Here is a 24968-nt window from a genome sequence, read left to right as displayed (position 1 = left end):
AATAAAGAGTACATGAATTTGAGTTTGAATGTATTAATTTTGGCTCAGCAAGGTGCTCAGGTTTCCATACTGAATGCACATATATAGCAACACCAAGTTTGTCATTTTGTCCTGAAAATCTTTAAGGGGTCAAATTTAGGAATATGTAAAATATTAAGTTCGATTTTTGGTGTTTTTAACTGAGATTTCATTAAAGCTGCCATTTAAATTATAGTGCTGAAAAATACACATGTAAAGGTTTAGTGCTATTTTATTCATGTACTTTTCAAGGAAGAAAACAAAATGTGGAGGTATCAGATATTCTAGTCTTAACCTAGGTATGATTCAAAACAAAAGGGGAGACTATGGGAGCACAGAATAGACAATGCGAGCCCGTGATTTCTGGGCTCGGCCTTTCTGCTGCCGTATACAATGCAAGACTTTTGATTTGTTCATTTATAAATTTTCAGCTGACAGAACTAGACCAGAGCCATTTTTTTCTCTTTCAAACTCAAGACTTTATATTTGCACCATCAAATGGTACCCATATGCTATTTGATACCTTGCATATCTCCAAACTGATTGATATCAAGAATCACATTTTGTATACATGCCACCCATGGTACCTAGTGCAAATAATATAAATATCATACAAATATGATGATTTATACTGATTGATAGGTAAAATGAGAGTAAATTGCTACCAGACTGCTACACAGAAGTGATATGAGGTGTAATGAGAGCATCACAAAATACAGAATATAAAAAACAAATTTATGGGAAAGAAAAAGCTCTCTACATATTAAATCCAGGCCATCATGATAAAATATGTGTAAAATAACTCTAGAAATTGCTATTCAAATGCAAAGCCTCATCAAAACATAAACGATTCGAGAATGCAGTCCTGCCTGTTGTGTTCACTTGTACATCTCTAGGACCTATACTGTACTTGGTACATAGTAGGTGCCTATTATTTGCGGAATAAATCAATCAACCAAAATATTATTCTGAGAGAATGAATGATATCTTAACTGTTGAATAAGGGGCTCTCTCTTGGCCAAAAGCTTTAGGATATTTGTGATCCTGTAGACTTGGGATGAAATAATTAGGCTGCTCATTTCATAATCACAAAGACATTTACTGTATGATCAATCTCTATTTACCTATATTTTTGTTTTCTAGGGAAAGTAAATTTTTTTAATGAAATCATGTACATCAAGTGTGTTAGTGCCAATAGTGTAAGCTACACTCCATAAATTCTATTCTACTTTATATCTTTACAAAATAGATTTAAAACAATTATTTACTTTTAAAAATGTAATTCTGAAGTGAAAGCATTTCAGAACAATATTTTCAGTAGCCTATAGGCAAGTTACTGGGTGCCACTGGCATATTAGCTTTCTATGGTGGCGTGGCTTCCTGCAACAGAAAATGATGAAATGAGCTACATGACAAATTCATATAGACTAAATTCTACAAGTCATTTGTGCCTAATTCCTCCATAAATCTAGCGATCCTCCTAAGAGCAAATCCCAAATGGCTTAAAATATAAGCTTTAATGTATAAACAATGACTGTCAAACATCACGAGGCAAATTAGATATTGTGGGATAAATCTTGAGCATTCCCCAAATCCTCCCGGGGCTGGATCCTTCCTGTCATTCTGGTCTCAGTTCAATTGTCCCCTCAGAGGTCTCTGCTGCCTGCAGGTCAATGCAGCATTCCACCCTGCATCCTCCACCTCTGTCACTCAGCCGCGTTATCTGATTTTATTGTTTCAAGGCACTTGTCATTTTCTGAAATTAACAGTCACATTTTCCTGTTTACTCATTTATAGTCTGTTGTCTCCTTCCATGAGACCAGGGACTGTGTCTGTCTTCTTTACCTCTGTATGTCCATCTACTGACACAAAAGTAAATATTTAAAAAATCATAAATAGATTCTTCGAATGAAATTACTTGCTAACTTTGAATTTAATGACAGATTAATCCCAGTTAATTGAACTCAATGTATATAAATGATTCTCAAAATTTCAAAAGTAGAAATCTTTTTGTAGATTATTTACTTCAGCTTTCCATTTTCAGGTAAGAAAATGGAACTTTGATTCATAAAATAAATAACGGAAAGTCAATTCATGACAGCCCTTATTCAGAAAAAACAAATTAAAAAATTAAACATGTTATTATCAGAACACTTCAGGGCATTCTAAATATAAATATAAATCAACAGGATAATGCATCACTTCTTAGTATTAAAATGGGAGCCTCTTATAAAATTAGACCATGGTAGAATATGCCAGCATTTTTGGTGCAGTAATTCTGAGCATGTTCATATTTGTCATACAGCTCTGTTTACTGCCATAATTTCATTAAATTGAGGTCCTTCAGGTTGAGGGTCAGATGGATCATCAAGATTTTTACAGGTAATATGGGTGGGTGTGGGTTAGCTACACACATGAGCAGAGAAGTATTAGCGAACAGTCTCAAAATCTGAGTGTTTCCCAAAGGTGACATTCAAGAGAATTGTCTCTAACAAAATTGTTGGTTTCTTAATGTACCAAAACCCACTAAAGAGACAGGCATACCAGGCTTATTACTATATTCAGGGACATGTTCTTAGTATGTTTGAAATATCCCTGAATTTGTTATGGGATATCATTGTCCAATTGTTTTTATCACAGTTCAGAAACTAATCGCTTAATTTCTTCTCTCATGTATGTTTAATACCATTCAATGACATAATGCAAGAAGAAAAACAAAACTTTCCAAACTAGGGTGATCTTCCAACAAATTGTATTTCCAATGGGCATTTCTGAAATAAAGACTGCAGAAATATAATTCACCCTTGCTTTATATAATTAATGGAAATACAATGTATATCTTACATATCACTATTTTTGTAACATTTTTATTCAGTTTCTTCCTCTTTTTATAGATGTATGGTTTGCAATACAGAATGCATTGCATAATCTTTTTATTTGTATATTTGTCACATATATCCTTTATAAACTGCCACAAGAGACTTACATTGGATCTTCTTGAATATTTAATTATTCACAACACTCAAATGCACACAAATTTAGATATATAGAGACAGAAATGGATGAAAGAATCAGAGAGGAGAGAGAATAAATTGATATCAGACACATATTTTTGAAGGTTAATAGATAAAGTATATGCTTACAATCCTCCAGAGAAACACCTATATGAAAAAATTTTGTGAGGTCATGAAAAAGAAATAGTAAATGTCATTTAGTTCAAGTGGGATAGTGTTCTAGTTTGCTAGCTGCTGGAATGCAACACACCAGAGACGGATTGGCTTTTAATAAAAGGGGATTTATTTTGTTGGTTCTTCAGAGGAAAGGCAGCAAACTTTCCACTGAGGTTCTTTCTTACGTGGAAGGCACAAGATGGTCTCTGCTGGTCTTCTCTCCAGGCCCCTGGGTTCCAATAACTTTCCCGGGGGTGACTTCTTTCTGCATCTCCAAAGGCCTGGGCTGAACTGCTAGTGCTGAGATGAGGAATGCTCAGCTGCTTAGCAGTGCTACATTGCAATCTCTCATTTAAGCACCAACCAATTAAGTCAAACATCACTCATTGCAGCAGACACGCCTCCTAGCTGACTGCAGATGTAATTGGCAACAGATGAGGTTCACGTACCGTAGGTTTATGTCCACAACAACAAGACTAGGTATGCTCACCTGGCCAAGTTGACAACTGAATCTAACTAACACAGATAGGTTTAACAATTTGTATTACATTTCCTCAAACATGTGATATTCTATGCCTAAAATCTCTTTATTCCTATTCTTTGTGAGATTAACTGCTACATATTCTTCAATTCTCAGTTAATTATCCCATATCTTCATTTAGGATTTGTCTTACCATCTGTCCTCATTTCATCCCCTGAAAAAGCTCTTATTTTTATTGCTGTGTAAATTTTTGTTTATATGTCAGTTGAGTTCCAAGAGAGCTGTTACAAGATTTATTCCCAACCTGGCACAGTGTGTCAAATATCTGTGAGATGAATAGATAACAAATAGCATAACCAAAATATCTAGACAACCTAAATCTTTACTACAGTTTAATTTATCTACAAAGGTGTAGTAAAATAATCTTTTTCTCTAATGACCTTTCTTGCAAGCAAATGCTGTAAACCAAAGCTGTGAAGAAATGAGGTAGGCCTGCTCAAAAGGAAAAGTTAATCTTACAAATTTCAAGACTGACTACTAATATTAATATCTATATGTCTGTTATCTTTAGTATGTAGATTCTATATTTTATCAAGAAGAAAGAATATTTGACAACATACAAGATAACTCAAACGTGAAATGACTAGCAGTCCATAGACTTCATTGGGACATCTTATATTTAAGAGAAAACATCAAAATTAGATTCTATCTTCTTTTAAGATACAGTCCTTTAAGAGATCAAATGACTGCAAAGTAATGTAGGGAGCACTCCAGAAATGGGGATCCATTTGAAGAGCATTACTAGATGTTTGCCAAAACATAGTCTAAGATATGTTACTTAGTTCATCCCACATTTCTGTTACTCTATTTTTTCTACCTGCCCCCACCCCATGATACATTTTTATCTTTATTCTTTGTGCAAGTTTATTCTTAGTGTGAATTTTCATACTGCTAATCTCATAGATAAGTTTTAAAAGTAGCAAAAATAAGGTATAAATAAATGGGTTTGCTCTAAAAATAAGTTGCATGTTACTGAGAACCCAAAAACTACATATTTTTAAATATTGTTTCAGGAACTAATAAAATTAAAATAAAAGAAAGCCATAGCTTACCACCAAAGTTCCAGTATATCTAAATCTAAAAGGCTGTATATTTTTAAACATAAGCATGTCTCTATACAAGATGTTTATAAGGCAAAGCATCAGATCAGAGACTATGTAATACAAGTGTATTCTTATATTCTAGTTTTGTGAACCAGAAATTTTTAATGAAGAGATCTAGTTATCAAAACTACCAAGCCTTTGGCTATTATAATTATAATGAGCAAAATGACTATTCCTGCTAACATTTGACTAATGTCTAATTTATCTGTTATTCATGTTTCCCCCTGAGGGAGCACATGAAATCAGGTATTTCTTGTAGTTATCATTCAAAATGAAATTTTAACACATTTGTTTTGGATAAGTAGAGTCCTATTAAGGAACCTTAATTAAATATTATTCTATGGTGCCTACTGGCCCAATGCTTTAAAAACATATATATTAAATTTGATACAGTCCTTAGTAGCAGGCTCAATTGCCTCCTATCTAGAGATATTTTATACTGTGATTAGCCTTACTGTGATAAACCCTTCTATGAATAGAATGGTTTAAGACAGACTGGTGGCCCAAATGACAGAAAATCTAATTGTAAGGACAGAAACTATAAAAAAAAAATCAATTCAAGCTATTTGCAATGCATTTAAGGTCAAGCTTGTACTAGACAGGTAACCAGAGAGAAGTCTGCTGGACCAAATCATTAATATTGGTTTATAATTTTTACGGAGGCTATACATAAACATGATTTCAGCTTAAGATCTCTTAGCCTTTTTTTTTTTTAAGAGGCTAACAAATCTCTATATTGACATTGAGAGTATTTTATTATATTTAAAGAAAAATGTTCCACAAAACTATCTCCACAAAATTGTGGACAGTACATGAACTTATACAATTAAGCTTACTTAACTGAAATATTTCTCTTATGGTCTGTCTGGTCTCTCTTATTGCTAAAATAAAAAGAGTTAAGTTTTATACACTGAAAATCCTCTATGCTTGCATTTGCATGTACTAAGTTTAAAAATGGCCAAGTTCTAACAAAAATATCTCAGCTAAATTTCTGATCTAATAAACTATTATAACTGACACTTTACTAGTCAAAGTTAAAATTACATGGACATTCCTAGAAAATTATCTTTTTTTAAAAAAGCTTTTTATTGCATACTATAACATACATACAAAGCAAAGAATTAAAGAAGCCATAGTTTTCAAAGCACTCTTCAGTAACTAGTTACAGGACAGATCCCAGAGTTTATTATGGGCTACCATATGAGCCTCTTGGGTTTTTTCCTTTTAGCTGCTCTAGAATATAGGAGGCTGGAAGGCTTAAATATTTTTTATAATCAGAATAGACTTTTTTCCCTTCTTTTTTGTTGAAAAATAACATATATACAAAAAAGCAATAAATTTCAAATCACTGCACCACAATTAGTTGTAGAGCATATTTCAGAGTTTGACATGGATTACAATTTCACAATTTTAGGTTTTTACTTCTAGCTGTACTAAGATAATGGAGACTGTGCTGGTTTGAAAGGAAGTATGCCCCCTAGAAAATCCATGTTTTAAACAAAATCCCATTTCATAAAGGTAGAATAATCCCTGTTCAATACTGTATGTTTGAAACTGTAATCAGATCATCTCCCTGGATGATGTGATTTAGTCAAGAGTGGTTGTTAAACGGGATTAGGTGATGACATGTCTCCACCCATTTGGGTGGGTCTTGATTGGTTTATTGGAGTCCTATAAAAGAGAAAATATTTTGGAGAATGAGAGATTTGGAGACAGCAGAGAATGCTGCAGCACCACGAAGCAGAGAGTCCATGAGCCAACAACCTTTGGAGATAAAGAAGGAAAACGCCTCCCGGGGAGCTTCATGAAACCTAAGCCAGGAGAGTAAGCTAGCAGATGACGCCGTGTTTACCATGTGCCGTTCCAGCTGAGAGAGAAGCCCTGACTGTGTTCACCACGTGCTGTCTCACTAGAGATAGAGACCCTGAGCGTCGTTGGCCTTCTTGAACCAAGGTATCTTTCCCTGGATGCCTTTGATTGGACATTTCTATAGAATTCTTGTAATTGGGACATTTTCTCAGCCTTAGAACTGTAAACTGGCAACTCATTAAATTCCCCCTTTTTAAAAGCCATTCCGTTTCTTGTATATTGCATTCTGGCAGCTAGCAAACTAGAGCAGAGACTAAAAGAGATATCAATATAATGATTCAGCATTCATATTCCTTTGTTAAATCCTATCTTCACTGTATAACTCTACCATCACCTTTGATCTTTCCATCCCTCTCTTTAGGGGTATTTGGGCTATGACCATTCTTTTTTATGTTGGAAGGGGCTGTCAGTAATATGGGGTAGGGAGATGGAACTATCTGATATTCTGGAGAGGCTGGCCCCTCTAGGTTTCAGCACTTATCTGAATCAGGGACAGATCGGGAGGTTGCAGGCTTCTGGAAAGTTACTCTAGTGCCTGGAACCCTTATGGAATCTTACATATTGCCCTAGGTGTTCTTTAGGGCTGGCTGGAATGATCCTGGTTGGGATACGGCAGGTTATGATAGGTAGCAGGTCTACCTGAAGCTTACATAAGAGCAACCTCTGGAGTAGCTCTTGACCCAATTTGAACTCTCTGCACTGATATTTATTAGTTATACTTTTCCCTGTTTTGATCAGGATGGAATTGTTGATCCCACAGTGCCAGGTCTGGATTCATTGCTGGGAGTCATCTCCCATGCCTCCAGGGAGACTTTCACCCCTGGATGTCATGTCCCATGTGGGGGGTAGGGCGATGATATCACCTGCAGAGTTGGGCTTAGAGAGACTGAGGCTAGATCTGAGCAACAACAGAGGTCCTCCAGAAGTAACTTTAAGGCATGTCTATAGGAAGTCTAAGCTTCTCTACTACCTATATAAGCTTCACAAGAGTAAGCTTCAGGATCGAAGACATGCCTATTGATTTGGGTGTCCCTAAAGTTTGACACAGTATTAGGGGATCACTGATGGTAAGGTTTAATAGTTCCATATTTTTTCAACCATCCCTCAAGGGTCTTTGCCAATATTTTTTTATTATCTGCTTAACATATTCTAGGATGTATCCAGACATTACAATATTCTATACAGGATTAAAGGATCTCTTTCTTATTCTGGGCTCCCTATGTTTCAGTTGTTCAAATGAGCTATACGGTTAGCTATACAGTTACGTTGAGTTAGATTATGTGCTACAGAAAATTTCAGTTCCAGACCAAATAAGGCTTTCTTCCTTTGGTCTCAAAGAGTATATGTGGTTCTAAAATATAGACATTGTCTTCCTTACCCCTGTGTCCTGAGTTACTTTAACCCCAACCTGATCGGCTTCATTCTTATTGTTAAATATCAGGCTATATATATATATATGTATAGCCTCTTGAGATCCAGAAATAATAATCACCACCCCAGACTTAATGTATCTGCTCTAAAAGCTTACAGTATAGGCCCCTGTTTTCTTATAAGCATTTTCTAAAGGTGACCATACCATTGTTGTTTTTTTGCTTCTGGCTTATTTTGCCTCACCAAATGTCCCACATGTTCATTCACATCGTTGCATGCCTCACGACTTTGTTCTTTTTGTAGCCCCACAACCTTCATCATAAGTATACACCACCATTCACCAATCTACTTCTCAGTCAGTGCATCCTTCAGACACCTGCATTCATTAGGGATCATGCATAGTGCCCAAAGTCCATGGTCCATCAATACTTCCAATTTTAGATAATTTCATTTTTCCCAACAGAAAATCAATAAACACATCCTTCCCAAATAGGAAATCTAAACCTCCTCTTAACACTTGACCCCCCCCCCCCCCCATTATTTACCTCTGCTGTTGCTGTGGTAATGCTGATGTTTTCTTTTGAACACTGCATGCAATAGCACTTTCCCCCCATATCCTGGACTTAAACACTCTTTGTACATGAATCGTATCTTTGAAGTAATTCTTGCAAGAACGAATTCTTATTTCTAGTGTAAATCAATGGGACACCTAGGTCTATACAACCCCTTTCAATCATTTTCAGTATGGTAGTATTACTTATAGACCCACTAGCGAACCACCTTCACTTCTATTTATTCCCTTAAATTGGAGTTCAATCTCATTAGGTAAGGGGTCACCCATATCTAGCTTCTATATATCTCTAAGTCCCCTATATTCTGTATTATAAGCCTCTGATCATAACTTTATGCTTGTTATAAAAGTGGAATCAAACAGTATCTATGCTTTTGTGTCTGGCTTATTTCACTCAGCATTATATCCTCAAGGCTCATCCATCTTGTCATGGGCTTCAGGACGTCATTTTGTCTTACCACTACATAATATTCCACTGTATGTATATACCACATTTTGTTGATCCACTCATTTCTTTTTTTTTTTTTTTTTTTTTTAAAGGAAGGAAAGACAGAGAGAAGGAAGGAAGGATGGAAGGAAGGAAGGGAAACATTTTTAAACATTTTCTTGTTTTATTGTATTTTGTTTGTTTGTTTGTTTTTTACATGGGCTGGGGCCGGGAATCGAACCGAGGTCCTCCGGCATGGCAGGCAAGCACTTTGCCCGCTGAGCCACCGCGGCCCGCCCAATCCACTCATTTCTTGATGGGCATTTGGTTTGTTTCCATCTTTTGATGATTGTGAATAATGCTGCTATGAACATCAGTGTCCAAATGTCTGTTTGTGTCAAGCTTTCATCTCTTCTGGGAATATATCAAGTAGTGCTATTGCTGGGTCATAGGGCAACTTGATATTTAGTTTCCTAAGGAACCACCCAAACAGTCTTCTGTAGTGGCTACACCATTATACATTCCCACCAGCAGTGCATAACAGTCCCAGTTTCTCCACATCCTCTCCAATATTCATGGTTTCCTGTTTGTTTAATAGCAGCAATTCTTATACATGTGAGGTGGTATATCATTGTAGTATTAATCTGCATTTCCCTTATAGCTAGTGAAAATGAGCATCTCTTCATTTGCTTTTGAACCATCTGCATTTGGCTTCAGAAAAAATGCCTATTTATATCTTTAGCCCATTTTATAATTGGGTTGTTTGTTCTTTGGCTGTCGAGTTGTATGATTTCTTTGTATATACAGGAAAACAAACTTTTGTCTGATACGTGATTTCCAAATGTTTTCTTCCATTGAGTTGGCTGCCTCTTCACCTTTTTGCAAAGTCTTTTGGTGCAGAAGCATTTGATTTTAGGAGTTTTCATTATCTATTTTCTCTTTTGTTGCTTGTGCTTCCGGTGTAAAGTTCAGGAAGCTAACTCCTATTACTAGGTCTTGATGATGTTTCCCTACATTTTCTTCTCGAAGCTTTATGGTGCCCGTTCTTATATTTAGGTGTTTGATCCACTATGAGTTAATTTTTGTGTAAGGTGTAAGGTAGTGTCCTCTTCCATTTTTGCTATTGATATCCAGTTCTTCCATGACCATTTATTGAAAAGAGCACTTTGTATTTGTCTTTTAATACTTTAAAATATACGGATTCTGCAGTCCCCAAGAGGTCTAAAACCTTTCCTGCCTCATTTCCCATATTTTTCTTTTCATTGGGATCTTTTCCTTTTATCTTTACATTATTTATTATGTCAGCTCTCATTTCTTTTTCATTTCATTGCTTGCATGACTTGAACATAGATTTCATAAGACACAGGCATTTCTGTTGGTTATATTCTTTAGATAAATATATTGCCAGGTTTCCCTGTGATTTGGAAAGAAAGAAAACTGGAGTGTTCAAAGATAGTCTATCCTGTTAGTTATAATACTGATGATTGACAAAACAACTTATCCTTTTAATGGTAATAATAAAACTGAAATTTCCATAGCACTCTACAGTTAATGAAAAAAGTTTTAATATGTATTATTTCATTTCATCCACACAGCAGAGTCAGAGGTGGATTGCTAGGAACAGATTAACACGGGTATTTAAAAGTGACTGTGCTAAGATATTCTGAGAATCTGGTCTATATTTGGCAAGATATCTTGGACTCCATTCTTCCTTCATTTGTTTCTTTTTGGAGGATGTCTCTTTTGAGAACCATGGGGCATGTTTGTGTGTATGTGCACATGTGTACATGTATATGTGTAAATGTGTATTTTAATTTTTAAACAGCTTTACTGAAGTATAGCTGAGTGACAAACAATCAACTACACATATTTAAATTGTACCATTCAATAAGTTTTGACACCTGTGAAGCCATAAACACAATCAAGATAATGAATATTTCCATTACCTCCAAAAGTTTTTATCTGACAATTTGTAATCCTTCTTCCCTCTGGCTCTCCCCACCCACCTCATCCCCTATCCTTAGTTAAAAATGTATCTGTTTTCTGACACTTAAAGATTAGCTTACATTTTCTAGTATTTTATATAAATGATCACAGAAAGTATAATCATTTTTGCCTAGCTTGTTTCACTCAGCGTAAATATTTCAAGGTTGTAGGGTGTATCAATACCTCAGTTTTATTGCCAAGTAAGATTCCATGAATGAGTATGCTAGTTTATCCATTCACCTGCTGATGGACATATGGGCTGTTTCTGACTTTAGGCTATAACAAATAAAGCTGCTTTGAACATTAGTGTAGAACCCTTTCTATGCTCATATACTTTTTTTTTTTATGAAATAACTAAAAGGGGTTTAAGAAATCGCAAAACTGGTTTCCAGAGTTATTTCACCACTGTTCACTCCCACCAGCACTGCATATGCAATTCTTCTGCATCTTCACGAACATGGTTAGCCTTTTTAATTTAGCTATTCTAGTGGATGTGTGATGTTATCTCATTAGGGTTTTAATTTGCAGTTCCCTAAAAAAAAATAATACTGTATTTTGTTCATGTGATTATGTGCCACCAGTATGCCTTCTTTTGGTGAAGTATCCATTCAAATCTTTTGGACATTTTTTTTTTTATTAGCGTGCTTTTCTTATTATTGAGTTTTAATAGGGTTTTATAAAAATTCTAGACACAAGTTCTTTATCAGATATATTAATTGCTAATATTCTTATCCTTTCTGTGACTTGTCTTTTCATTCTCTTAACAGTAGTTTTGAAAAGCAGAATATTTTAATTTTGATGAAGTTTAATTTATTAATTTCATGGCTCATAATGTTGGTGTCATATCAATGAAATTTTTGCTTAATTAAATGACATGAGTTTTTCACCTATGTTTTCTTTTAGAATTTCAGAATTTTAGGTTTTACATTTTAAATGAATTTTCATATTTGGTGCAGCATATGGATTGAACATTTTTTATCTACATGGATATACAATTGATCCAGCATTATTTAATGAAAGTACTATCTTGTATCTATCAAATAGCTGTTGAATATTTGTGGAGAATTAGTTGTACAAATATTGGTTGGGACAATTACTGATCTTGGAATTCTGTTACATTGTCTACCTTTCTGACAATGCCACAGAATCTTGATTACTATAATTTATATTGAATTTTGAAATCAGGGACTATTAGCTCTCCAATTTCTTTACCAAAGCTTTTTTTGCTATTCTATGACCTTTGCCTTTCCATATGGATTTTGCATCAGCTTGTCAATTATTATGGAAAAAAGAAAAAGGAGATATTGATTGGTATTGCAGTGAATCTAAATTGATTTGGAGAGATTTGAAATCTTAACAATATTAGGTCTTCTTACTAAAACATACAGTCTATCTCTCCATTTATTTAGTTCTTCTTAACTGCTCTCAGCAATGTTTTGTAGTTTTCCATATAGAGGTATTGCACATCTTCTGTCAGATTAATACTATTTCATATTTTTGATAATATTTTAAATGTGTTTTCTTTTAATTTTGTACTGTTTGTTGCTTGTATACAGAAATAAACTTGATTTTTATATTATTATATCCTGAAACCTTTACAAGATCACTTGTTTATTTTAGTAGCATTTTTGTAGGTTCCATTGGATTTCTAGACAATCACATCATTTGGAATGACAGTCTTCCTTTTTTGTTTCCAATCTGGATGCTTTATTTACTGTTCTTAGCTTACTGCACTGCCTAGAATCTTCAGTATAATATTGAACAGGAGTAGGAACAGCCAACATCCTTGCCTTTTCATGATTTGAGGGGGAAAGCATTCAGTCTGTTAACTTTAAATATGATGTAGATTTTTTTCTGCCCTTTATCTGGCTGAGGAAGTTCCCTTCAATAATTAGTTGGCTCAGGGATTTTTTTTTTTTTTTAATCAGGACTAAAATTTGAGTTTTGTCAAATGATTTTACTGCACCTATTCCGATGATCATTTGATTTTTCTTTTGTAGTATTTTAACATGGTAATTGGTATTTGAATGTTGAACCAACATTCCATTCCTGGAATAACCCAACTTGGTCATGACATATTATTCATTTTACATACTGTTAGATTTAATTTTCTGAAGTTTGATTTAGAATGTCTGCATCTATGTTCATGGGAGATAATGTTCTTTTCTTTATTGATAAGGTGGAAAGAATAATCTGGTATCTTAACCCAAGTTTAGTGTTCATATATTTTTTTTAATTTAACAATTGTTTTTTTTTAATTTTTTAAATTTTTAAAATTTTTTTTTAACATGGGCAGGCACCCGGAATCGAACCCGGGTCCTCTGGCACCACAGGCAAGCATTCCTGCCTGCTGAGCCACCGTGGCCTGCCCTTTTAACAATTGTCTATTCAAACTACTTTAAGAATGTAGGCAAAAAGTTTCCACCTTAGGTTTTAGAATGTCAGTAATAATCTTATAGTATATGGAGTGTTCTAAAAAGAAAATGCTTTTAAAAAAATCATTTAGCATCTCTTTTTTTGGGCAGGGAGCTTCAGAATAACATCTTGACTAACAATTAGAACAACAGTACTTCACATAAGTATTGCATAAAATGATTTTAAAGGAATTTCATATGCATACATTCAGATTATTCAAATAATTTGGCAAAGACATTATTAAGGACAAGGTTGTGATTAAGTGAAGCTCAGGAGTGGCATGACTTGCCTGAAATTGCACAGCTTATAAATGCCAGCACAGTAATAACTACCATTTATGGCACATCTTAGATGTGTCAAGTGGGGTATCCAGCACAACATATAAAATATTTAATCTTTCCTGCTCTAGAGAAACTTAAGCTATGGCTTAAGAAACATGCTATTTTACCTAAGCTCCCACAAGTATTAATTGCCAGAGCTGGGTCTTGAATGCAGACTGCTTGATTCCCCAGGCCACACCGTAACCACCAGACTACCCTGTCCAGTGCAAAGTAGACTTTTTTATCCCAGAACCTCAACTGAATCAACAGTGACAATTTATCTGGTTCTGAAAATGGTAAAATTAATGGGTATCCCTAGGAATGATGCTCCTTAATCTATTACTTATAAGAGGCAAGGAGTTTGGTAGCAATGCATGTTGGGTAGCATTTATTCTGAGGATGAGGATATTCTTAAAGATAGATGATGCTTTTTTATGATTATTTAATACACTAGGTTCATTTTATCAATAATCATTTTATATGAGCATTCATTTCTGAGCTCTCCCTATCTAAAATTTCTACCACTCATTCTCCAATATTTAACATTTCCATTCCTCTTCCCTTCCTTATTTCTTTTCTCCTTAGCATTTATCACTATCTAATATGTTAATATATTTTAGATTGTTTATTGTTTGCCTCTTTATTAAAATGTGAGTGCCACAAGAATTCAAATATTTGCCTGTTTAATTCATTATCCCCAGCACATATTGAGAAAGAATTCAGTAAATAATGGTTAAATAAATAAGTAATCATTTATGTTTATAAGGTGTTCTTTGCATTCATGTTATTTTCATGATTTGAGAATTAGTTTTCAGAAGCACTAGGATATACCTGCAAACATTCTTACTGCTTGTTGGATGTTTATTATTTACCAGAAGAGTCTAAAGTTCTATAAAAAGAAGATAAGATCATTAGATGAGACAACCATTTGAGAATTGACGAGCAAGACTGCATATGCATGTTAGGTACTCCTTCTCTCCTATTAATACCATCAGTTTATCTGTCATGTTATAGAGAAACAAGTCTTAATAGAAAGGCAGTAGCAGAGTTATCAGTATAATCCCTGATTTCATGATGTAGGGCTTCAACCCTCAGCTATTTCACTTACTAGCGCTATAAATAATAGAAGTTCTTCTTATTATATGTCAAAGGTTTTTACACTAGGACATAAAGGGAATGCTTAAAATGTATTCATTTTGATTGTTTTAAACTGTTGCATTGCCTACTCACTGTAGGCAAGCCAAAATTCTAACATTTTGCAAGTCCTCAATTTTTCTATTATGTTTACTTACCATAGAACCTAAGAGCATTACAGCTGCAAAATTGCAATAACTTCACTATTATTATAATCACCTTTTCTCAGTTGAGTTTAACTGATTTGCCTACATTCACCTGACAGAAACAAGAAAACCTTATACTCAAATTTATAAAGGCAAATATCACATTTTCTTGCTATAATATCTATTCATCTATCCCATAAAAATATTGTTTTTGTTAGTATAAAAGTATCATGCCTACTCATCACCATATTCTCAGCACAAGGAGTGTGTGGAACATACATAATATGCTCAATAAATGTTTGTTGTGTAATGACTAAAGGATATTAGACTCAGGTGTTCTGATTATAAATCTTCAAAATAGTCTGACTTCATTAAGCCCCACTTCTTTTCGTCGAATTAATCTAAAGAAAATGGGGGACTCATTTTTTTGCTAATATACCATTCTAGGATTTTCTCTTACTTTATAACTCCCTTAAGGCACTATTAAGCAAACACTTACATTCATGTATGGAGAGGAAAGTACAACATGAATCAAGTGTCTAATAAAAATCAAGTTATGTATTTTGTTTCTATTGAAAGAATATGGAAACCAAGGACAACAATATGTTTAAAAGCATTTGAAAAACTGTCCTCCAAAAGTACCATATTTCTTAGTAATGGAAAAAACAACCAATCACAGGAAACTTCCTGTGTAATTTTCTAGGGATCTGAATGTATTTATGGCTACCAGTTACATGCCCTCTGTCCCCAGGGTGTCTACATCACCTACCATCAAAACTTTCTTTTTACTACATTTATACCTCTTTTGCATTTCCTGATCATATCCTCCTGTTTATCACATTATTCCACTAAATTCCTCCGTAACATATCTTTCAACCAGCTGCATGAGGCTCATTCATCCAATCTAGGAGCTATATGAAGAAGTAAGGGGGGTCCAAGGGAGAAAAAGAGGTGGATAAGAATTTTAGGAAAAGAAGAAAAAAGCTAGGTGATGAGTCATAGATAACATAACGCTGCTATGCTGTTTTTTTTTCCCTTTATAGCTCCAGCACAGTTCCACAATAATATTGAATAATAATAAAAATAATAATGAATGAATGAAAAAATGCTCTCCTTTCATCATTACATCATTGCATCCCCCTCTTTTTTTTAACTGCCATCTCTTATTTCTTTCACTTTGAGAGCAACACTGAGAACAAGTTCAGGTCTCCAAATTCCCTCAAAAGTTGCACAGTCACATTTTCTGGTACTTGATGACAAGATATTCTTGAGCATGTGATTGAGTTTGATGGGAAAAGTTCCACCAGATTATAGGTATATAAGCAAATATGACGATGATAAAATCTCATTAACTTATATTCTCAGACATCAGGTCATAAGGAAGGCCTATGGACAAAATAGTAATATAATAAAGTCATTCTAGTGCTTCTAAAACAATTCAGATTATCTGAGAGCCACTAAATTCCATATTACAGAAATTCAAATACTTATTCTTAAATTTTGACATTTCCTTATACAACATCACACATACTTACATTATGTTAGTGAAAAACAAAATTTCTAAATAAGAAATAAAGAGACATAACTCTTGAGATACATAGGTAAAGATATAAACTAATAATTTCATTTTACATATAATTAGGCAAATATTATGGAGTGCTGCAAATATTTCACTTTAAACTTTAAGAAATGAAAATACCAGCAATATTATTAACTCAATTCACTGAAAAATGATGATATATGTAATTTGAAGAAGCAAAAAGGAAATAATACCAGCATATATCTCTCTCTTAGCATGAAGACACATTTTTGTAGTAATTTAAATATGAAAATTATCTATATGCTTTCTAATACCATAGTTGCAGGGATTAATCCTCAATTTTCAGTTACTTGGAAATGAATTTGCATTATCTAAACTGACTCATCAAACAATAACGTCAATGGTTGTCAAAATAGTCATGTTAGTTGCCAAACTCTTCAGAATTCCTTTGACCACAGGTACTCAAAGTTATTTGAGAATAATCTCAGGCAATACTTGCAAATTCATACATATAAATTTCCAAGTTCCAAAAAGCACTGTGTGATTTCATAGCACAAGTTTTATTACAAAAAATAAGGCCTTTATTTATTTAAAAAATAAAGCCTTTCTTTATTTCACAAATTGAAAACCCCAATGTCTTTTTATACTGAATAAGAGTTAAATATACTTATAACTTCCCAGGTAATAATAGCATGCAATGGGACTCTAGCAAAGTTTCTAAATAAGTATTAAAAAGACCAACTGATCAGTAATTTGCATCACTCACTTCACACAAAAGATTCAATAGTATATTCCTGGGTCTGATATGTGCATGCTACAGCATAGTATGTTCAGTGTCAAAAAATAAAGTAAAATGCAATTACCCTAAAAGACATTTCAAGATTCTCTCCACCCCAGATATCCATTCCTGCATCGTAAGTTCCTATCTCTTCAAAGTAGTTTCTGTCAATAGAAAATAGGCCACCAGCCATAGTAGGGGTCCTAGTTGAAAAAACAAAAAGAAAAAGAATATCTTTTGAAGACAATGTGTGGAATTTAATGAGACTGTAGCAAATATTTTTGATACATTTTAAATTAAAAAAAAATATTAGTATTGAAAATCTCAGACTGGAAACACAGCCAAGGAGTAAGAGTTTTTTAGAATTAATAAATAGCATTTTATTTCACATTTTTTATAAAATTAAATTTAGATGTGTTTTTGCTTTCTTATAGGTTATCAAATAGACAAATGCAAGGAACACTGGCAATTTAAGACTGGGGCCTCTATTCTTCTGAAAGGAATAGTAAAGAAAAGTTAGTGCCCTTAGCCATCCCAGCATAGAGATTAAGTGACCATGAAACTACCCGCTGTGATCTTTTGTCACAGAATTATAAATTATCTTAATGTGAACTCTAGGAATCTATGGACCTGGTTTCATGGATTCTCTATGAAGTGTTCCACAACCTATTTAAATATGAAAACTCTTAAGTACTATAAAATATTTTATAGCACCCAAATGTTAGCTACAACATTTTTTAAATATTTTAACATAAAAGCTTTTCATCTTTATTCTCCTCTTTATCTAGTTAAAAGACTAGAATTAATCATATAGTCCTATGGATAAACATAAATCCCATATGCTTTCCAGAGATTTAGAAGGATATTTGGCATGGATTCTAAAATAAACTTTTTTCTAGAAAGAAATGCCTTTTGATTCTCACATTCAAAGTTCCTCTGTAGGAACTAAGAAATCCAGATGTACATTTTAAGAGGATTAATTGAAAAAAGACAATGATTAATATGTGGGCTATATAAGACTTTCTAGATAAGCAGTGTGAATTAAAGTGAAAAATTCAATTAAATTGAAAAATGACAATTATTTTGAATGCTTGGTTGGTTCTAATCTTGTAGGACATTATCAGCACCAGGTCCACCTTTAGAAATATATATCTCTGCTCAGGTACCATCCTCCACAGATTCAGATTTAATTGTTCTGGGGTGGAGCCAGCCATTTGGTATTTTGTAAAGTTCCCAGGTGGTTCTAATGTATTGCCAATGATGAGAAACACTGATCTAGTGACTTAGATTTGGAACGCTCGTCCAAATCCAGTCTGTGAGCTTGCTTAAAAAAAATGTTTTGCTTTTCTCAAAAGTGCATCTTCCTCTGCCACAGGTGATGTTAATATCTTCTAATTAAACTGTAAAGTTCATTGAAAAACCACCAAATAATATGGTACTTGGACATCTACCACATTGCAAAGTTCTCTATTTCTCCCAGTGTGCTCACAGTTTTACACTCAGATATTTATCCATCAGTTGGAGTAGCAGAGTCTTGCCTAGACTCAGAGCTGTTCTATTACTTTGAGTCCTGCTGTGTTCCTATCATGAACAGTATCACTGACCTTCTGAGTCATAATGAGAAATACTAACAAAGTTAAACAGATGGTAATTATGGAGTAGCCATGACCCTCACCTGATTGGGGTTTTGGAATACTATGCTAATAACTATATAAGGTATTAACAGTGTTGGATAGTCTATTCAATAAAATAAGAAACAGAAATTGCTGCAATTATTCTATCTTAATACAACTAAGTGCTCAAGAATGTTAAGTGATGCATTTTTAATGATCAGTTCAAAGTGCCTATCCATTTATCTGCTTACTAATAAAATATTAATGCATTTTAACTTAAATACATATATTGAATTTCATCTTACAGTTGGTCATCACTCCAATAAATATGTGAGAAATGAATAATGAATGGTTAAAATAAATTATATATGTTTAACCATAAGACTGACTCAAATAAATTTTATCTATACTTAAAAAGTTACAAAAAGAAAAAAAAATAGAACTACAGTTCCTCAAATATCCTGTATTTTTCTGAAGACAGGTACTCATAGAGAGGATTGTTTTTTTTGTTTGTTTTCTATGTGAGTTAGCTCTCTGTATCGACCTTAAGATTTCAAGGTGCCTTGAAAATTAAAAAGTATGATAAAGTTTGAAATTAACTGAGATGATTTTTTTTTTATGATTTGCTTTTTAAGGTTGAATATATACAATGTCAAACCAAACAACAAACCCAAATTTGTTGGAGACAGAAATAATGATCTCAATGGCTATGGATACTGCCTACCACAGAGCATGCAGGTGAAAATGAACTGAATTTATATACATTGGTAAAATTGCATAGAATTAGCCCTGGGGACCCCTCAGAGCCAAACCAAACCGAACCAGAAAAGAACCGTGCTCTATTTTTCTTTAACTCCTTCTTGAGTCTCCTCTGGAAATCTTTAGAAATTTGAAAACCTTACCAAGGTAGCCAGCCCAGTCAGCCAATCAAGTTTATAGTTGGTTATGCTTGACCCAGTACAAAATAAAGTGTGCCTTCCCTAAATCTGCCCCTTTAAGAGGGACAAACCCCAACCAATCAATAAGCTAAGTTTTTTTTTTTTTTTCATTGTTTTTTTGCATTGGCAGGCACCAGGAATCAAACCTGGGGTCGTTGTCATGGCAAACAAGAATTCTGCCTATTGAGCCATGGTGGCCCACACCTAACTTTCTTTCAACATCCATAATAATCACTTGCCATCTCTAGAACTTCACAGCTATTTCCATTTTTGCAAGTTATTCAGCACCCTTGCTTCAGCGAAATGTTTAGTCTCCCAAATAAAATTCAGTAATCTGTAAACTCAATTCTAATGTCTTTCGACTTTGTCCAGTGCCAGGCACATAATAAACTGTTAAAGTTTGGATTGTTTTCGTTGCTGCCATTGCTGTTGACCATTTAAACAAAGGCCTTTAAAATGACTTTGTGTTCCCTCTTTATTGGAGGCATGTGACACAAATAGAAAAAGGTGTGATTAACTGTTGATTTTGTCTATGAGTCTTAGAGAGGGGAACAAAGAACAGACATCGGAAGATCATGACTCTGGAAAAGTATTTCTTTGTGGCCAGATGAGTGTTTTTGAATCGGGACCTGGAGGTATTGATTTTGGTGACACTGAGCAAGGTAGGTGAGCGTCATAGGCACACACAGCTCTGATCCTCCCTTTTGAAAAGAATGCCTCAGTAGCTTACTGCTGATCCCAGATGCAGCTTTTAGTTTCATTAGAAAAAAAAAAATCTCTTGTTTAAATTGTGGGAGAGATTGATCTAACTCAGCATTTCATTCTGACTGTACTCATCCCCCTAGTTTTCCTTGAGCCAACATCTAACCTTCTATCTCCTTTATTTAACCCCAGGTCTACATGGAAAGCATTATACCCAAACTCAATATCCCCTAATATTTATCTTCAGATGTCCAAGCTTAATACACTATTGGCACTTTTTAAAATTTTCTGAATAAATGAATAAATAAATGTATTTCAGCATTCTCATCTTGCCCAGTTCCATCTTACCCTACTCTGTTCCTAGCTATTCATAAAATAGTCTCTTCCACTATGCCTTGGGCAATTCCATCAGATATTCAAATCTCAACATGTTCTTTGGCCTCAAATTTCAGCTTTTTTTCCATCTCTTTGACTCAGTGGAAAACTGTGTAATACCCAAAATACTTATTTTCATATGTGACCATGCCTCTGGAGATCCCTCAGTCTCCTAACTCAATGGTCAGTCACCTTCCTTTTGTCACCCCTTAACCCTACTCTTATTGTATTCCTCCAGTATCACCAGAAACATCCTCAACACTTCCATGATCTCCAGAGCTCTCTTAAATATTTTTCAATATGATTTGAGATTAATCATTCTCAAGTCTTTTCACAGTAACCTTTCCCATTATATGTGGGGACTTCAAAATCCTTCTTAACATACTTTTGCACACCATGGTCTCATTGATACCCAAACTACTCATCTCTAAAGGTCTTTCACTTAATTTTACCTCCCCATACAAAACGATTTCAAAACTGTTTTGAACTACTTCAAATTCAAGATGTTGAATTATGAAATTTTTCTCTCTGAATACAACTTCCTATTTTTTAACACCTCCATTTCAATCTTATGGAAGCCACTCTTCATCCTTCATTGGGATGCTGGCTCCTTAATTACTCCATATTGCCTCATTAATAGTCCCCACCAGGAATGTTTTCCTTCTCTCCTCTTACTCTTCTCTAAGATTCTGCCATGCCAGTGAAAGTCCAGCTTCACATACTTGCTTCTTTGTCCTTGCCTTGTCTGACACAATTTCCTTTTTTTTGTAAATCTTGGTTCCTAGGTAGACTTAACTTTCACTTCATCCACTTCTGTTTCTAAGACCAAGATATTATTGGAAAAGTAAGAGAACGAGGCTAATTGTTGTTACTTCAAATCCATGTTATCTTTATTTGTTTACTCTTTCTCATTTTTAACTTAATCTTTTCCAGAACTCTGGTCCCTTCTCAAGAACCTGGGAATTAAGGTTATATATGAAATCTAAAGTCCTTCAATCTCCACCCCAAAATGTTTATGTATTTTCGTCATGGCCTCCTCTTTTATCTTGTCTCAGAGGAAAGAATATCCTCAGTGGGTGCTAGCACCCACACTTGCTGCTCAGCTGGTTCTTTCCTAACTACTTATTCAGCCACTTGCAAATGGACTATTACTATGTTTTATGCTTTCAATTTCTAATTAGTCACTTTGAGCTTACAAACCTGCTCAACTATGTTCTATCCTAAACCAAAATATATCTTCACTCCATCCTACTACTCATTCAAATTAAGGTCATATCTTTTCTATTCCCTTTATGGAAAATTTACTGAAAGGATGCTTTCTATATACTCCCTCCGTTTCCTTTAACCTTTTAACTAGAATTTGGTTCCTGCTCCCACTTTAATAACTTCTTTCTGAAAGGTCACCCTTGATTCTGAACCCTAATAGTTTTTCCTTAAATTCCTCCTGCTTGAAATCCTTTTCACCTCTGACTCTCACTGCACTGCTCTAAAGAGGTTTTTCTTCTACCAATTTGATACTTATTTTATGTTCTTCTTGATGTCCCTTGTTCTACCTATGCCCTCCCTTCTGGCTATCAGACCTTGAACAAGTTCTCGGTTTCCTCATCTGTGTCATGAGTATAATATTTCATTATAATATTGTCTTATGGATATGTACACTTAATAAATATCTTCTCTCATCCTGAAATGTAGCTCTCCCAAGGGTCACTCCATGGTACTTTTCTTTTTGACACTCTTTATCTGTGTAAGCTCATTTGTCATATGCCTTTAAACGCCACCTCTAGGGGTCTCAGACCTAATCTGTATTTTTTTCTTTCACTTATTCCTTCCGTATCTGTTGTATTTTTTAAATTACTTACTGGATGTTTCCTTCAAAAAGTCCTTCTACTTCTGTTCAGTATGTATAACATAGATATTGGGATTTTTCTATCCCTTCTACACCTGTTTCTCTTGCAATGTCTTCTATTTCCTTCAGACTATCTGGATATAATTTTCCCTTTCTACTTTCTACTATAGCCCTTATCTTTGTCTCCTCAAGGTACTTGACACTTATTGAGTGTTATATTTTATATCTGCATACGTTTTATCACTTCTATAAGTGCAGCCTCTATATTTGATTTTAATATACTAGGTTACTAATATTTTTGCATTGATACTATAAACACATGAGCCATATATCTTCACAACCACAAAACAATCTATTTGAAAAGTTAAAATCACCTGCAATTTTATTTCTGAAGTTAACAAAAAAAATCATTTTGCCTGCATCTGCTAAATTGATGAGTAGCAAAAATACATAACCTAACTCCAAGATTTTTAAAGGTCCTATTATGTAGTAGGACTTTTGGAGATTAGCATTTGATAGTATTTGGAATTGAAGATATAAAGGTTTTTTTTTTTTTTTTTAACAATATCTAATATTGATGTGCTCCAGAAAGTAAGCATTTATATATGGAAAAATACTGAGGATTTTCACAAGAAGTTGGTAAATCAACAGATATTGTGACATGGTGCATTTAATTATGCCTAATGTTAAAATGCATCTCCTGATTTTTTTTACCAAGAAGACTGTCATGGTCAGGGACATGTGTCAACTTGGCCAAGTTGTGGTACCTGTTTGTCTGGTTGGGCAAGTGCTGGCCTGTCTGTTGCAATGAGGACATTTCATAGAATTATATCATTATCACGTCCGCTGCATCCACAGCTGATTCCATTTGTAATCAGCCAAAGGGGAGTGTCTTCTGCAACGAGTGATGCTTAACCTGATCACAGGAAGCCTTTTAAGGAGGATTTAGAAGAGACAGGCTCTATTCTTGCTTGGGCGGGCGAGCTTCTCCTGTGGAGTTCATCCAGACCCTCCATTGGAGTCGTTGGCTTCACAACCTGCCCTGTGGATTTTGGACTCTGCGTTTCTGCGGTCACGTGAGACACATTTTTTAAATTTTATATTTGCGAGTGTTCTCTGTTGATTCTGTTTCTCTAGAGAACCCTAACTAATAAAAAGACAATATAACCTGTCTTTCACACTGAGATAACTACCTTGTATGTGAAAAGCACACAGAGAATAAGGGGGAATATCTAAGAAATTTAGGGATTAGGAGTATGGACCTTATAGCTAAATTGACAGGTTTCAAAATCAAATCCCTCAGTGTATGACCTTCACTCAATAGGTCACTTAAACTCCGTGCCTTAGTTTAATCATCTGTAAAATGGGAATCATAGGAGTTAATGCATATAACATTCTTAGAATAGTACTGGTATACAGCAATTATTATACACTTTAAATATCATTGTTATTAAGAAAGATAAAAAAGTTTATTTTTACCAATTGTAATTAAGATTGTAATTAAGTTCATTTTTATTATCAGGGTCTAAATTAGTTTTTGATAGAACTGTAAAATTTCAGCACTCTAAAATTCTTACAGATTATTTAGTCAACCAACATTAGGTGCTATATGTTTAAATGATACTTTTAAGATCCCCCAACCAGGTGGTGGCAGAGTTAAGCTAATAATTTCTTTCCATTTTTCTTTTTTTCTATTTAGCTATCATCCATATCTATCTATCTATCCATCCATCAATCCATCCATCCATCCATCCATCCATCCATCCATCCATCCATCCATCCATCCATCCATCTATCTATCTATCTATCTATCTATCTATCTATCTATCTACCTACCTACCTACCTACCTATCTATCCATCTATATCTATTCATTCATCCATGCATCTGCAATTTTTTTATTTATCCACCTAACTTATCAAGCAAAGAATTGGAGGTAGTTAATGAGAAATACGCATTTCCTTATTTCAAGCTCCAACTATATGTACCATGTTTTCCTGCAAGTTTTACCAGTGCTTTTCAGAAGTAATTTATTTCAAAGTAATTGAAACACCATTTCTTCTCACTAAATTTTTCTTTTGTTTTAAAGGACTCTATTTTTACATG

The 24968-nt window shown here is 34.3% G+C and overlaps 1 protein-coding gene across 2 annotated transcripts in view; it reads right to left on the bottom strand.

Moving 5' to 3' along the window:
- GALNT13 (polypeptide N-acetylgalactosaminyltransferase 13) overlaps positions 1–24968 on the bottom strand; it is a 601907-nt gene that overhangs the window by 231416 nt on the left and 345523 nt on the right. For both annotated transcript variants that reach the window (XM_077153856.1, XM_077153857.1), the window contains one exon: positions 17475–17592. In XM_077153856.1, the coding sequence (XP_077009971.1) occupies positions 17475–17592 (118 nt within the window). The remainder of the gene's footprint in view (positions 1–17474; positions 17593–24968) is intronic.

This window comes from Tamandua tetradactyla, chromosome 3, assembly GCF_023851605.1.
Source record: "Tamandua tetradactyla isolate mTamTet1 chromosome 3, mTamTet1.pri, whole genome shotgun sequence".
Lineage (NCBI taxonomy): Eukaryota > Metazoa > Chordata > Mammalia > Pilosa > Myrmecophagidae > Tamandua > Tamandua tetradactyla.
This window is presented reverse-complemented; position numbering and strand designations above follow the sequence as displayed.